We start from the raw sequence: 13,490 nt of genomic DNA, 5'->3' as shown, positions 1-13,490 counted from the left end.
GCTGACCCAGTGTCTCTGGGTGGGGTTAGAGAGTTGCATGCAGAGATCAAAAGAGGCTTCCTGGAGTAGGAAGCTTGCTGGGACGAAGTCCCTTCCTGTTCTACATTCTTGCACTGGTGCCTCTGGGTTAGAGAAGAGAGCCTCAGGCTCACAGGAGCTTCCTAAACTGGGCCACATTTCTTTTTTAATATGGTTGACAACCAGATAATTTAAGAAATTTGTTTGAAACCATACCAAAAGCTTATGGCAGAGTGAACTTAGGTCTCCAGCAATAAGTCTAGGGCTCCATTTATTAAAGAAATAGTATCTGAAGCAATGCACAATTACTTATTAAGAGATTAACTTACTGCTTTCTCCCGTAACTTAACTAGAGCGTGAATATATTTTAAAACAGTTTTTCAACAAATACTGATACGAAGCATCTGCCATCTGACTTGCTTAATATCCTAGTAAACAAGAAAATCAATTAACACAAAAGCTTCTGCCAAATATTTCAACAGATTAATGCAGAGATACAATTTAGCCACCAAGAACACCACTTAAACACTGTGTTAGTCTCAGCAACAAATAACAGAGTTCTCAGAACTTCAATTTCTTCCTCCATAAAATGAGATAATATCTATACTTCAGAAAAATATGTATTTCATGCCTTTGAGGAAGAAGAAAAGATAATATGATAGAGTGAGGGGAAAAATATTCTGTAATATTCTACAACCTCCTTCTTCATATATAGAAAATATTATAGTTAAATACTGCAAAAGGCATAACATCTGCTAATTCTGGGGGAAATTAAAATATGTTGTTATTTTACTCTCTGAAATTCCCTGGGATTTTTTAACCTAAAAAGTGGGATCTGGGCTTCCCTGGTGGCGCAGTGGTTGAGAGTCCGCCTGCCGATGCAGGGGACACGGGTTCGTGCCCCGGTCCAGGAAGATCCCACATGCTGTGGAGCAGCTGGGCCCGTGAGCCATGGCCGCTGAGCCTGTGCGTCCGGAGCCTGTGCTCCACAACGGGAGAGGCCACAGCAGTGAGAGGCCCGCGTACCGCAAAAAAAAAAAAAAAAGTGGGATCTGGATAACAAGGTCCTATTGTGTGACACAGGAAACTATATTCAATATCCTGTGATAAACCATAATGAAAAATATGAAAAAGAACGTATATAGATGTATAACTGAATCACTTTGCTGTACAGCAGAAATTAACACATTGTAAGTTAACTGTACTTCAATAAAATAAGTTTTTTAAAAAAGAAAAATATGTATTTGCCTGACACAGTAGATACTAAAAACACAGCAGTTATTGTTTACAATAGCAAAACAATATCCACCCTACAGGGTTAAGTTTTTTTAAATTTCTTAATACTTACAGCCTGATTTATTTTGTGTTAGGCTTGGCTGGTTGGGCCTCTGTTATTTTATGACCTTTTGCCACATAAATGTGTAATGCTTTCTCTAATTTTTCTTCTTCTCTAAGAAATTACGTACTGGGCCAATCTCTCCACTGCCACCCACTCTTACATGAAATCAGTTTAAAATGAACAGCACACGCAGTCTTGAAAGAGAAAGGCCTGTGTATGGAGGTGGGGAGGGCCGTTTGTACTGCTCTGCCTTTGTGACTGGGAGAAAGAACTGTAGACTTTGGATTGACATGCATATGGGACTAGAAGATACCTCTTTTTAAAAACTTGTTTTCACACCAAGGGATTTAAGTATCTATAAACACAGTCATTTATAACGCTGACAAAACTGTTCAATCAATTACCAAATTAAATAAAATCTACAAAAACATTCAAATCAATAATGGTTATTGAATGGGACCTATGTGTTGTTCACTGAACTTGAAGCTCTTCCTGAATCTCTACTTATGAATATGGAACTGCCTACCAGGGAACACAGCTCGCCAAAAGCTGAGCATGCCTTTCACATGAAGGCAGAGGATGAGATGGGACAGCTACTTCTTTCTTTGTCATCCCTTCCCCAAATAACTGCAGGGCAAGGACAGCACAGAGTCCTTGGTAGGTATAAGACTCACTGAGATTGCACCTGCTTATTCCCACTGATCATGAAGAGAAGGTTCGAAACCAAGTATCAACTATAGAGTCAGGGTCATCAAGTGAGAAAAACAGCCTTCCGAGGCATGGAGTTATGGGGTGTTTCGGGAGTGGAGACAGTTAAGATAAGATAAGATCTGGATTCACAGGATTCACCTACCTTTGCCCAGATAGCAGCTGACAGACCAAGAACAGGACTGACGGCTAAAATCACAAGGGTTAACTTCCAACCTTGTGTAAATCCTACTGTAAAACCGGTGAAGAATGTTGCCATTGACTGAAAGAATATTCCAATTTTGTCACCAATTCCTTCATTAATTTTGGAGACGTCACTAAAAGAAGAGACAGTGTTAGAAATAAACATCAGAATTGCGAACACAGAACTTTTCTCCTGAATCTAGCTGGCTTTTTTGTTTGTTTCAGCGTGGGGTAAATTAGTTTACATCTAGGATCTTGCACAGTCACGTCCCCAGCAAGCATCATGTTGCTGCTCTAATGCACACTCCCAGAGGATTTTCTCGAGTTTGGCAAGCCCAACACCTCATTCATTGCTAGCCATGCAAGTCCCCTCATACCCTGCCAGGGTTCTGGGAATGAAAAGATGCGTGAGACACGACTGCGGCTCAGAAGGAATTTCGTGTCATAATTACTTCTGAGTGATGCACTAATGTCTCCTAACAGATCTGATGACTTCTCTTTCATTTTGTAAGAGTCAGAAGCACATCGGAGTTCGACATAAACCCAGGTACTTACTCTGAGAGCCGGGTGTTAAGCTCCCCAGTGTCATGCACGTCAAACCAGCCTACCTCCTGCCGCATGACAGCATGAAAAAACTGTTTTCTAATTTTGTATACTTGTCTTCCTGCTGCCAGGCACCAGAATGAAACCTGGAGGTAAGCGGCGACAAGCACGCCAGCCCCGATTCCACTGTAATAATAGGCGTACCTGGAAAACGACAAGAAAACTGCACATGCTCTGCTTTCTCATCAATGCACCTTCCCACAACAGACCACTCACCCTGCCTTTTCTGGTTGTCTGTCTATCTTGACCTCCTTCACAAGCAGAGTTGGTCGGCATCCAACTACAGCTGCCCTGTTACAGTGTCATGCTTAAGAGTGTGGTTTCTAGGGCTTCCCTGGTGGCACAGTGGTTGGGAGTCCGCCTGCCGATGCAGGGGACATGGGTTCGTGCCCCGGTCCGGGAGGATCCCACATGCCGCGGAGCGGCTGGGCCCGTGAGCCATGGCCGCTGAGCCTGCGTGTCCGGAGCCTGTGCTCCGCAACGGGAGAGGCCACAACAGTGAGAGGCCCGCGTACCGCAAAAAAAAAAAAAAGACTGTGGTTTCTGTTTTGGCTCAAAGCACCGCTCTTCACTTAACTGCTGTGTAGCCTTGCTTAACCTTTCTAAGCCTCAGTTTTCTGATTGGTAAAATGGAGAGAAGAACTATAACACAGTGGGACCTCCCTGGAGGTCCAGCAGTTAAGACGCCACGCTTCCACTGCAGGGGGCGCGGGTTCGATCCCTGTCTGGGGAAATAAGATCCCGCATGCCGCGAGGCACGGCCATTAAAAAAAAAAAACTTTTACACAGTAACGTATGAATACACTTGGGCCCATGCCCAGCACAGAGTTAGCACCCAGAGAATGCCGGTTATTGTGAAAGACTTGTGTGGTGCCTTGAAGCGTCACAGCATCAGGTAATCTACCACTGTCCTCCTGCGTCGTTGGTTTACCTCCGTATCAGCTGATGAGCACTTGGGGTGGTTTCTGCACATTGGAGAGTGGAAACAAGTGACAGAATTTGCCAGAAAGTGGAACCAAGAGATGGAAATGGTCCTCTGATCTTTTGGGTTATTCATCTGGCAGAGCTTAGATGCCACGAGACAATTGAAAATGAAAAGTATTTTTATATCATCTGCCCAACTGGCCATCATAAGTTATCCTGAAATGCTTAATGAATCAAGTAGCAGTCCTTCCAGTTTAAATTCTAAAAATAAAGAACATGAGCATCTTCTAAATCCAGACCCTTGACCATCTAGAAATGCTAAATTTGTGTTTCCTCATCTGAGTCTTCATGCTGAAAAAAGCAAGCAACTCATGTGCTTCACTAAGCACTTACATTTTAGGTAAAGACAAACATGCTAAAATGAAATACAGGATTTAAAAGTTTTTAAAAGTTCACTACTTGCCACCCTCAAAGAAAAATGCTTCTATAAACCATGCAGAAGCTATAAGAATGGCATTGTGAAAAAGAAACGAAATTGAGTTATTTGTAGTGAGGTGGATGGACCTAGTCTGTCATACAGAGGGAAGTAAGTCAGAAAGAGAAAAACAGATACCGTATGCTAACACATATATATGGAATCTAAGGAAAAAAAAAGAAAAAAAGGTCATGAAGAACCTAGGGGCAAGACGGGAATAAAGACACAGACCTACTAGAGAACGGACTTGAGGACATGGGGAAGGGGAAGGGTAAGCTGGGACGAAGTGAGAGAGTGGCATGGGCATATATACACTACCAACCGTAAAATAGATAGCTAGAGGGAAGCAGCCGCATAGCACAGGGATATCGGCTCGTTGCTTTGTGACCACCTAGAGGCGTGGGATAGGAAGGGTGGGAGGGAGGGAGACGCAAGAGGGAAGAGATATGGGAACATATTTATACGTATAACTGATTCACTTTGTTATAAAGGAGAAACTAACACACCACTGTAAAGCAATTATACTCCAATAAAGATGTTAAAAAATAAATTAATTAAATTAAATTTTAAAAAATGGCAGTGTGATAACCATATAGTTGCTGATGTCAATGTTTGCAACCTGGTGTAAACATATCTTCCCCAAGCTATACCTGGTAATTTACAATGTATTTATCAGGGAAGATGTAATTAGAATACTAAATTTTAGTTAATAGATAACAATATTTAATTATTATCCAAGTGTTAATGATATAGCGAGACAGTTAAAAAGAAACCTCATTTAAGAAGTAGAATGCATGCTTTGACAATAAATTAATGTATTGTAGGCCGTCAGTCTATGTTTACTCAAAACACACCTGTGCTTAAGCATTTATAAAATGATTACAAGACATTGTTTTTCATCAATATTTTAAAAATGCCTCTCTATAGGAATATTTGGAAGTAATTCTCATCTTTCAAAATATGGTCAAATATCTCCATTTTCCTCAAATCTACAGAACCATTTATAGGATAATGTGGAATCATTATCTTCTGAATCACCAAGTAATACCTTTGGACATGTTTTATAAGCTGTTCTAAGAGCAAACTTCAAGATAAGTAAATCATTAATGAAAGCCTCCCCAAGGTGACTTAAGGTTAAAAGGACTATAGTTATTCTGGGACGCCTTGTTTCATATATTAGAATTAGATGCTGTGTTACAAAAAAAAAATCCTGTTGACTGATCTCATCATATCACGACTAAAAATATCCAGGAATCAAACTAATAATTACAAAGCCATTGCAAATAATGTGATTCCTAATTTAACTGCATTTTAAATAAGGCCACTTTGAACTCCTCTAATTTCCCTGTAGATGATATTCTATATTTACCAATGCATACATCAGTCCAATCCAGGCTTAACCTTAACTTTACACATCTTACGCCGCAAATTATTTTCTTTAAAAAAAATATCCTACCTTGTATCCTCCTAGAAACAATGATGTTGCTCTCCTCAAAACTTTGAATCTTTATTATAATAACGCAAAATTTTAAACATTGCTACAACTGGACTGAGACTGAAATGCTTAGCAATAGTAAGGAAAACATCTACTTACGTGGTCATTTCCTCCTCCAGCTTTTCGCCGAAATACGTACTGTCCAGAAAACCTAGATCACCACAAAGCATATACCGTTATATCTCTTTGTTTTCCATTAAAAATGAATCAAACTTGTGTCACTTAACAATTTACACAAAAATAGGTCAAACTGATTTAATTTCAATTATGTGTAAGCACCACAGCATCCATTCAAATCTTTTACTACCAGCTGTGTGCAACCACACACACACTAAATTCATTGAAGCTTATTTGCAAGAAGAAAGCCACACTGATTGAGGAGTCTGTCAGCAGAAATACTAGTGTCCCTGGATTAAAATATTTTATGCAATAGCACTGCAAGATGACATAGAGAAAAATCTTTTCTAGGCGCTTTGTCCTGATAAATATCAGTGCAGACTTGACACTAAAGCACTTAGTATTTCAAACAGAACACAGCATTTCTCCAGTTTTTATTTTTAGTTTAAAAATATAAAATACAGGGACTTCCCTGGTGGTGCAGCGGTTAAGACTCTGAGCTCCCAACGCAGGGGGCCCGGGTTCAATCCCTGGTCAGGGAACTAGATCCCACATGCATGCCACAACTAAGAGTTCACATGCCACAGCTAAGGAGCCTGTGAGCCACAACTAAGGAGCCAGCGAGCCTCAACTAAGGAGCCCACCTGCCACAACTATGGAGCTTGGTGAGCCACAACTAAGGAGCCCACCTGCTGCAACTAAGGAGCCAGGGAGCCGCAACTAAATAAATAAATATAAATAAAAGAATTGCTAAAATATATATATATATATATATAGAAAATACAAAGAAAAATGTCATAAATACCAGTCAGCTCATCATGCATTATTAGCAAATGTTAACATTTTGGGACAAGGTACATTAAAACTTTAACACCCCCACCTAAATACACACACACACACACACACACACACACACACGCACGCACGCACTAGCCACTGTTCATTATTCTGGGGTGAATTTTTTTCAGATTTTCTTTTCTGTATGCAAGTATACACATACACATATACACATACATGCTTATGTTAAAAGGCAGAATCACAGTCCACACTCTGGCTGATTTTCCATGTCATTATGTGTGTATATATGTATATATTTTTTTTTTCTAAGTTGCATCTATTTCAGTTGCTTCCAATATCTTACTTTTACAAGCAATGCTGCATTAAACCTGTACATATATATTAAATACGGTGAATATTTCTGCAGGGTAAGTTTTCATAATCAAGATGGCTGGATCAATAGGGAGGCACACTATAAATCTTGTAGTTATTTCAAAAGTTACAGTATAACGCGAGACAGCCTGGGTCAGATGAGTGTGATTTTGACAGGTGCGGGAAAGAGGAAGAAAAGTTTTTCTGGCAAAGGGAACAACATAGACAAAAGTTCAGCACATGTTTGAAGAATGAATAAGCCGCTTTGGCAGGGGTGTGGGTGTGTTGTGTGGATGGAAGGAGGTGGATATATGGTTGAAAGATAATCTAGGCCCCACAGGTATGGTGTATAAAAACTAGTAAGCATTCCCTGGTTTTGAGCAGAAAAGGACAAGAGTAGAGGTTTGGTCTAGGATGACTTAGCTACCAGAAATGTGTAAGTTTAACTGGAACAGGGGAGACTGACAGATGGAGCTACTGCAATTAAGTAAGGAAAGAGGGTGGAAATGAGAATAGGAAAGAAGGAAAGTACCCATAAGATCTAGAGAGTGAGAAGTTACAGGCTCTAGCAACCGATGGAACAGAAGTAGCAAGAGTAACAATTAAAAAAAAAGACCAAGACCTTGAGTTTAAGCATCGGGACAAGGGTGATGTCGTGGTGGGACATAAGAAGTCAGCAAAAAGATGAGATCTGGGCAGATGTGAGCAGATTATTAGTTCAGTTCTGAAGATCTTTATTCTGTGGTACCTGGGACATTCTACTGAAGATGTCCAGTAAGTATTCAAACTGTGGCCCTCCAGTTCTAGACAGAGTTAGGTCTTAAGATGTAGGAGTCTCACATCTTAGAGGTCATAGCTAAATTCAAGAAGGAAAAAAGCCATCTCTTCTCACCTGTGAGGACAGGATGGCAGGCAGGGAGGAAATGACAACCAAGCACAGCACCCCACGGAAGGCTACATTTAGGAGTAAGAGAGAAAGTAGGAAGTCATAGAGAGATGCAGAGATGTAGCAAAACATGCAGCAGAGAAACTCGACAGCTTCCACTTTATGTCAACTGGAATAAGTGTACAGATAAATTTCTAATCAGTTATGATATTGCTTCTGCTCCATATTTTCAAAGATAAAACAGGATATTAAATATTGATAGCTGGGTGAGGATTTTTCTCCACATCAGTCTCAGAAGATCTCTCATTGCAGATGATCTAGGCAGGAAATGTCAATAGTGTGTATCACAACCAAATCAAGACAAATTTTCAAGTCTAACTAAATATCTGTTTTCTACTCATTGCTACTACCAGTTTTCTCAATTCTAGAGATACGGGACCCGGAGAATTTGAACAAACATTCTTTGGCAATGGTGGCTTCTAGGTCTACCATCACATTTATTCAGCTCAGAAAGTAAAAATTATGTTCAAGGTCAAAACTGAGTCCTTTATGTTTATGTGTACAATGCTCTCTCTCTCTCTCTCAGTGTGTGTGTGTATATATATATAAATAATTTCAGTCATCAGAAACCAACTCTTCCACCAAGTACCTTTTATTTGTGCTTCGGTGGTGTCAAAGTGCACCAGTAAATTAAAAAATGGAGCATTCAAGTCCTCTGACAGAGATGATCTCTACTCACCAAAGAATGAAATAAAGATATGTTCTTTAAACTCCCTCCAATCAACTTTTCTTTTCCTCCTATCAACTTTTATTAATTAAGAGCTCTCTGGCCCAGAGATTTTTCTTTCCTCTATGAGCTTCTCATAAAATTCTTATCCTGAGGCATTTTTTTCCAGAAAACCAAAACTTTGAGGCTAAAATGACTTTAGAGATCATATAGCCCAATAACTTTTTACCTGTATGGATCTCAAAGGGCTACTGCCCAGATCAACCGTTATAAAGAAGAATACTGGAAAAGTATCCAAAGATTATTATTATTTTTCAGTGAGAAAATCCAGAAGCTCTCTGGGCTGTGTAACAATATCAGCCAAATGATCAGTAGAGAAAAGCCAAAATTTTTTTATCCTAAAACCAAATCTTTTTTTTTTAATTAAAGTATAGTTGATTTACAATGTTGTATTAGTTTCAGGTATACAGCACAGTGATTCATATATATATTTATATATATATATATATATATGTACTTCTTTTAGATTCTTTTCCCATATAGGTTATTACAGAATATTGAGAAGAGTTCCCTGTGCTATACAGTAGGTCCTTGTTGGTTATCTATTTTACATACAGTAGTGCGTGTATGTTAATCCCAACCTCCTAATTTATCCCCACTCCCCCAACAAGAAAAGGCAAACATTTCAGTGTAGCTTTTATTTTAATAAAATACTTGGTTGGGGCTTCCCTGGTGGCGCAGTGGTTGAGAGTCCGCCTGCTGATGCAGGGGACGTGGGTTCGAGCCCCGGTCCGGGAGGATCCCACATGCCGCAGAGCGGCTGGGCCCGTGAGCCATGGCTGCTGAGACTGCGCGTCCGGAGCCTGTGCTCCGCAACGGGAGAGGCCACAACAGTGAGAGGCCCACATACCAGAACCTCATTCTCCTGGTTCTCCCGCCACTCTGATCCCTCTCTCGGTCTCATTCACCGGTTCCTCATGCTCTCCCTCCTCTCTCCATGCTGGTGTTTCCCAGAATTTTATGCTCACTCCCAGGATGACCTCGACCACTTCTGCAGCTTCAGTGACTCCTGCATCTGTCCTTAAGCCACTAAAATGCTCTGCGTCCTCATGGCTAGTGCTCTGGTTCAGGTCTCCGTCATCTCTTACCTCTGCTCTAACAAAAGCCTCCTAACTGGTCTTTCTACTCCAATCAGATCTTTATATTGCCACCAGATTTTATCTTTGGGAACAAGAATATAATTATGTTGCTTCTGTTAATAACCTTCAATGACAGTCCACTGCACGAAGGATAAAGTCCAGGATCCATCACATGTCCTATTGGTCCCTTTGTAATCTTACCACAATAAGTCACACAACGACGTTCCAGATGACTTTTAACCCCACACCTTTCACCTCATCCCAGCAGCCAGGGAATTGCACAGTCACCATCTCGGGGTCGGGGTCGGGGAAGCTGCAGCATAAAAGAAAACAGTGCCCAAGTCTCTGCTTGACTGTTGTGTTCCTGAAGCCTTTGCCCTTGGGGACTAGAGAGGAAACTGGACACGACAAAATATTTTGCTTAAATTTCATGAGACTAAGCTCCGCCCTTTTAGACTAAAAACTACTTTTCACATACTAAGACGAGAGGCAGTAGAGAAGTGATGACAGCTTTCCTCCTCCAAGCCTTTATTCGTTCCCCTCTCTCTACCCTTTCACCACGATCTCGCTCCTGGAAAAGACCTCTCCTCCATGAATGAGCTCAATATGACCTCCTTCCAAGTGGCTTACCCCCAAAGAGGGTGACTGACAAGATTCCAGAGTAACTGACACACGAGTCAATTTACTAAATCAACACTAGAATAGACATACCATAGTTTATAGCCATCTCCTCCTTCCACTCCCATTGGTGTGACCTCCTAGAGAACAGGAGGGTACATTTATCTTTGTACTCTCGGTGCACACCCTGCTCTATCTGCTGTACGCAAGCTTGTCCCAAAGATGTACAAAGGTTTCACAGAGCTACCACACATGCAGACCATTTATGAAAATATTCCAACCAACAATTCTCTTATTTTGTATATGCGTCTCATGTGTTGTAGAATTAAACAGAGATACAACAGACCACTACCCTACTACCTGGGGTAAGGAAAGCCTTTTCTAAAACCAAGTAAGGGACTTCCTTGGTGGCCCAGTGGGTAAGACTCCACGCTCCCAATGCAAGGGGCCCAGGTTCGATCCCTGGTAGGGGAACTAGATCCCTCATGCATGCTGCAACTAAGAGTTCACATGCCGCAACTAAGACGTCTGCATGCTGCAACTAAAAGATCCCGCATGCCGCAAACTTGCTGTTTTACCTGGCAAGCATCCATGACAGATGTAATTTACACCCAGGGACTCCCTGATTAAAGACATTAGTAAACCACTGCTTTCAATGGTCTTCAAGGTCCATTCTAGCTCAAGAATGCTAGGATTCCAGTTTTCCCAGTCTTGTGCAGGAAACTCCATTAAACACAAGCAAGAGGATTAGGACTGACATATATACACTATCATATGTAAAATAGATAGCTAGCAGGAACATGCTATAAAGCACAGGAAACTCAGCTCCGTGCTCTGTGACGACCTAGGTGGGTGGGACGGGAGGGAGATGCAAGAGGGAGGGGCCGTATGTATACATAGAGCTGATTCACGGCACTGTACAGCAGAAACGAACACAACATAGTAAAGCAATTATACCCCAATTAAAAAAAAAAAACACACAAGCAATCGGAATTTGGACCTTCTGCCTAGATCAATCCCTCTGACACGTGCCTGACAGTGTGGTTGAGCTGACTGCACGTGACAGAGGTGACTCTGGGAGCCACAGTCACCTCATGTGTGCTGCTTTCACACTGGCCTGAAGAGCTGTGCCTTGGGGCTGACCTGCCTGATATACCAATACGTAAGTCTACAGGATGGCACCTTAGGCAGAGAAAAGACCAAGTGGAAAGTACTAGCGTTTGCTTCAATTTTAGGCAGAGTTTGAAACCACAAGTAGAGTGGGAAAAATACCAGAATAAAAGGCAGGATTCCTGACCCAGGAACTCAGCTCTGTCCACGAACAAGCAATTCCATTCTGGTCACTTTGTCTCAACTTCCTGAGCATTGGTTTCTACATCTATCAAATTATGGGTTTGGGCCAGATAATTTTCTAGGCTCTTTTTCACCTACAGAATTCTGTGATTCCGTCTTTCATTTATTCATCGCACTTCTTAAGCACCTATAATGGGTCAGGTGTTGTCTATCTTCATTTTTTTTTTTGCTGACTTTTATAATATATTGTAGAGAGTACATTCTAACTAATCTACTTTTTGGCTCGAAGAAACATTTCCCCAATACTAACCAAAAAAAACAAAAAAAATCTGACCATACTACACTACTACTACTATTCCAGAAAAACTAGTCATATTTTAAGTTTTAACTCAGACTTAAAAATAAACTACCACACTGGGACTTCCCTGATGGTTAAGACTCCACACTCCCAATGCAGGGGGCCCAGGGTTCAATCCCTGGCCAGGGAACTAGATTCCACATGCATGCCGCAACTAAGAGCCTGCATGTCACAACTAAAAGATCCTGCACACCACAACTAAAGATCCCACGTGCGGCAACTAAAGATCCCGCACGCAGCAACAAAGATCCCACGTGCCACAACTAAGACCTGGGGCAGCCAAAGAAAGAAATCAATAATTTTAAAAATAATTAAATAAATAAGCTGCCACACAAAACACTATACTTCTAAATATTCTGTCATTATTTGGTACTCAATTTTCCAGAAATTTATCTCTCAGAATTTTTCCCATGAAATGGTTAGCAGCAGAGGAAAGCCTTGAGCAAATGAAAAGAAAACATCCATCACAGAAATTTTTATGAAGTACTTAGAACTGAAGTATTAACTAACATTCTAGTCTGGAGAATACTCATAATGCTAGCCTTGAGGACAGAGACGGCAATGTTTTCTGTTTACAACACCAAAGTCTTGAAACACATATTCAAGATCTGCATATGATTTATATGCTCATAGTTTAAGCAGCAAAATATAGATATTACTTTTTTTATATTTATATTACTTATATAAATATAAGTTATAAATATATTTCCACATTTCCCCTTTTTCTCTGAATTATTAACTTGTACTAGAATTTGAGTATCTCATTTGTTCCATTCCTCAGCCCACAATCTGGTAGGAGGTTAAACAGAACCAACCATGATATAGTTATGGAGAAAGAGAAGCCATTCATATGGATGTACCATCGACTGAACCATTAGAGACAATAAATAATGAAGAGTTTATGTGAAGAGTACTTCTGGGTGTTACCCACAGTGAGACACGGCAGATCTCCCTCACGTACTTTCATTTCTCGATTAACACATAATCCTCACTGTCTTCCTTTCTGGGTGTCCCTCTGTCTTCTTCAGTGCATGGACTTGGGACTGGTCTGCATGCGTTCAAATACTGACTAATTACTAACTCTATGACCTCAGGCAACTTAAATATACTCAACCCTCTGGGCCCTGGTTTCCTCATCTGTAACGTATAGATAATAATAGTATCAACCTCACGTCCATGAAAGAAATAAAGGAGTTAATATATGTAAAGCACTAAGAACAGTGCCCAGCACGTATTAAGTGCTCAATAAAAATTGGCTTTAGTTACTGCTAAAAATTGAGTCTTCCTCAAGGCTTAGAACTCCCCATTCCTTTTACTTTTCCCCATATCCTATCCCAGGAGATTTATCATTCCTTCAACTCAAATGTTGTCAAATCTCTAGTCCAATTCTTTATGCCAAGATTCAGTCTCATTTCTTAAACTGCCTGGATATCATTTACACTTGTACGCAACTTGTCA

At 40.7% G+C, this 13,490-nt stretch overlaps 1 protein-coding gene across 2 annotated transcripts in view; it reads right to left on the bottom strand.

Moving 5' to 3' along the window:
• The window catches only part of ABCB1 (ATP binding cassette subfamily B member 1), a 110,783-nt gene that overhangs the window by 78,734 nt on the left and 18,559 nt on the right, over positions 1–13,490 (bottom strand). The window contains exons 5-7 of one of the 2 annotated variants that reach the window (XM_030857023.2): positions 5,845–5,896; positions 2,804–2,995; positions 2,211–2,382 (exon numbers count right to left, since the gene is read on the bottom strand). In XM_030857023.2, the coding sequence (XP_030712883.1) occupies positions 2,211–2,382; positions 2,804–2,995; positions 5,845–5,896 (416 nt within the window). The remainder of the gene's footprint in view (positions 1–2,210; positions 2,383–2,803; positions 2,996–5,844; positions 5,897–13,490) is intronic. The other variant, XM_060304723.1, reaches the window with a different exon arrangement.

Source organism: Globicephala melas, chromosome 9 (assembly GCF_963455315.2).
Source record: "Globicephala melas chromosome 9, mGloMel1.2, whole genome shotgun sequence".
In the NCBI taxonomy this organism is placed as follows: domain Eukaryota; kingdom Metazoa; phylum Chordata; class Mammalia; order Artiodactyla; family Delphinidae; genus Globicephala; species Globicephala melas.
The sequence above is the reverse complement of the archived record's forward strand: the minus strand, read 5'-3'. Positions and strand labels throughout refer to the sequence as shown.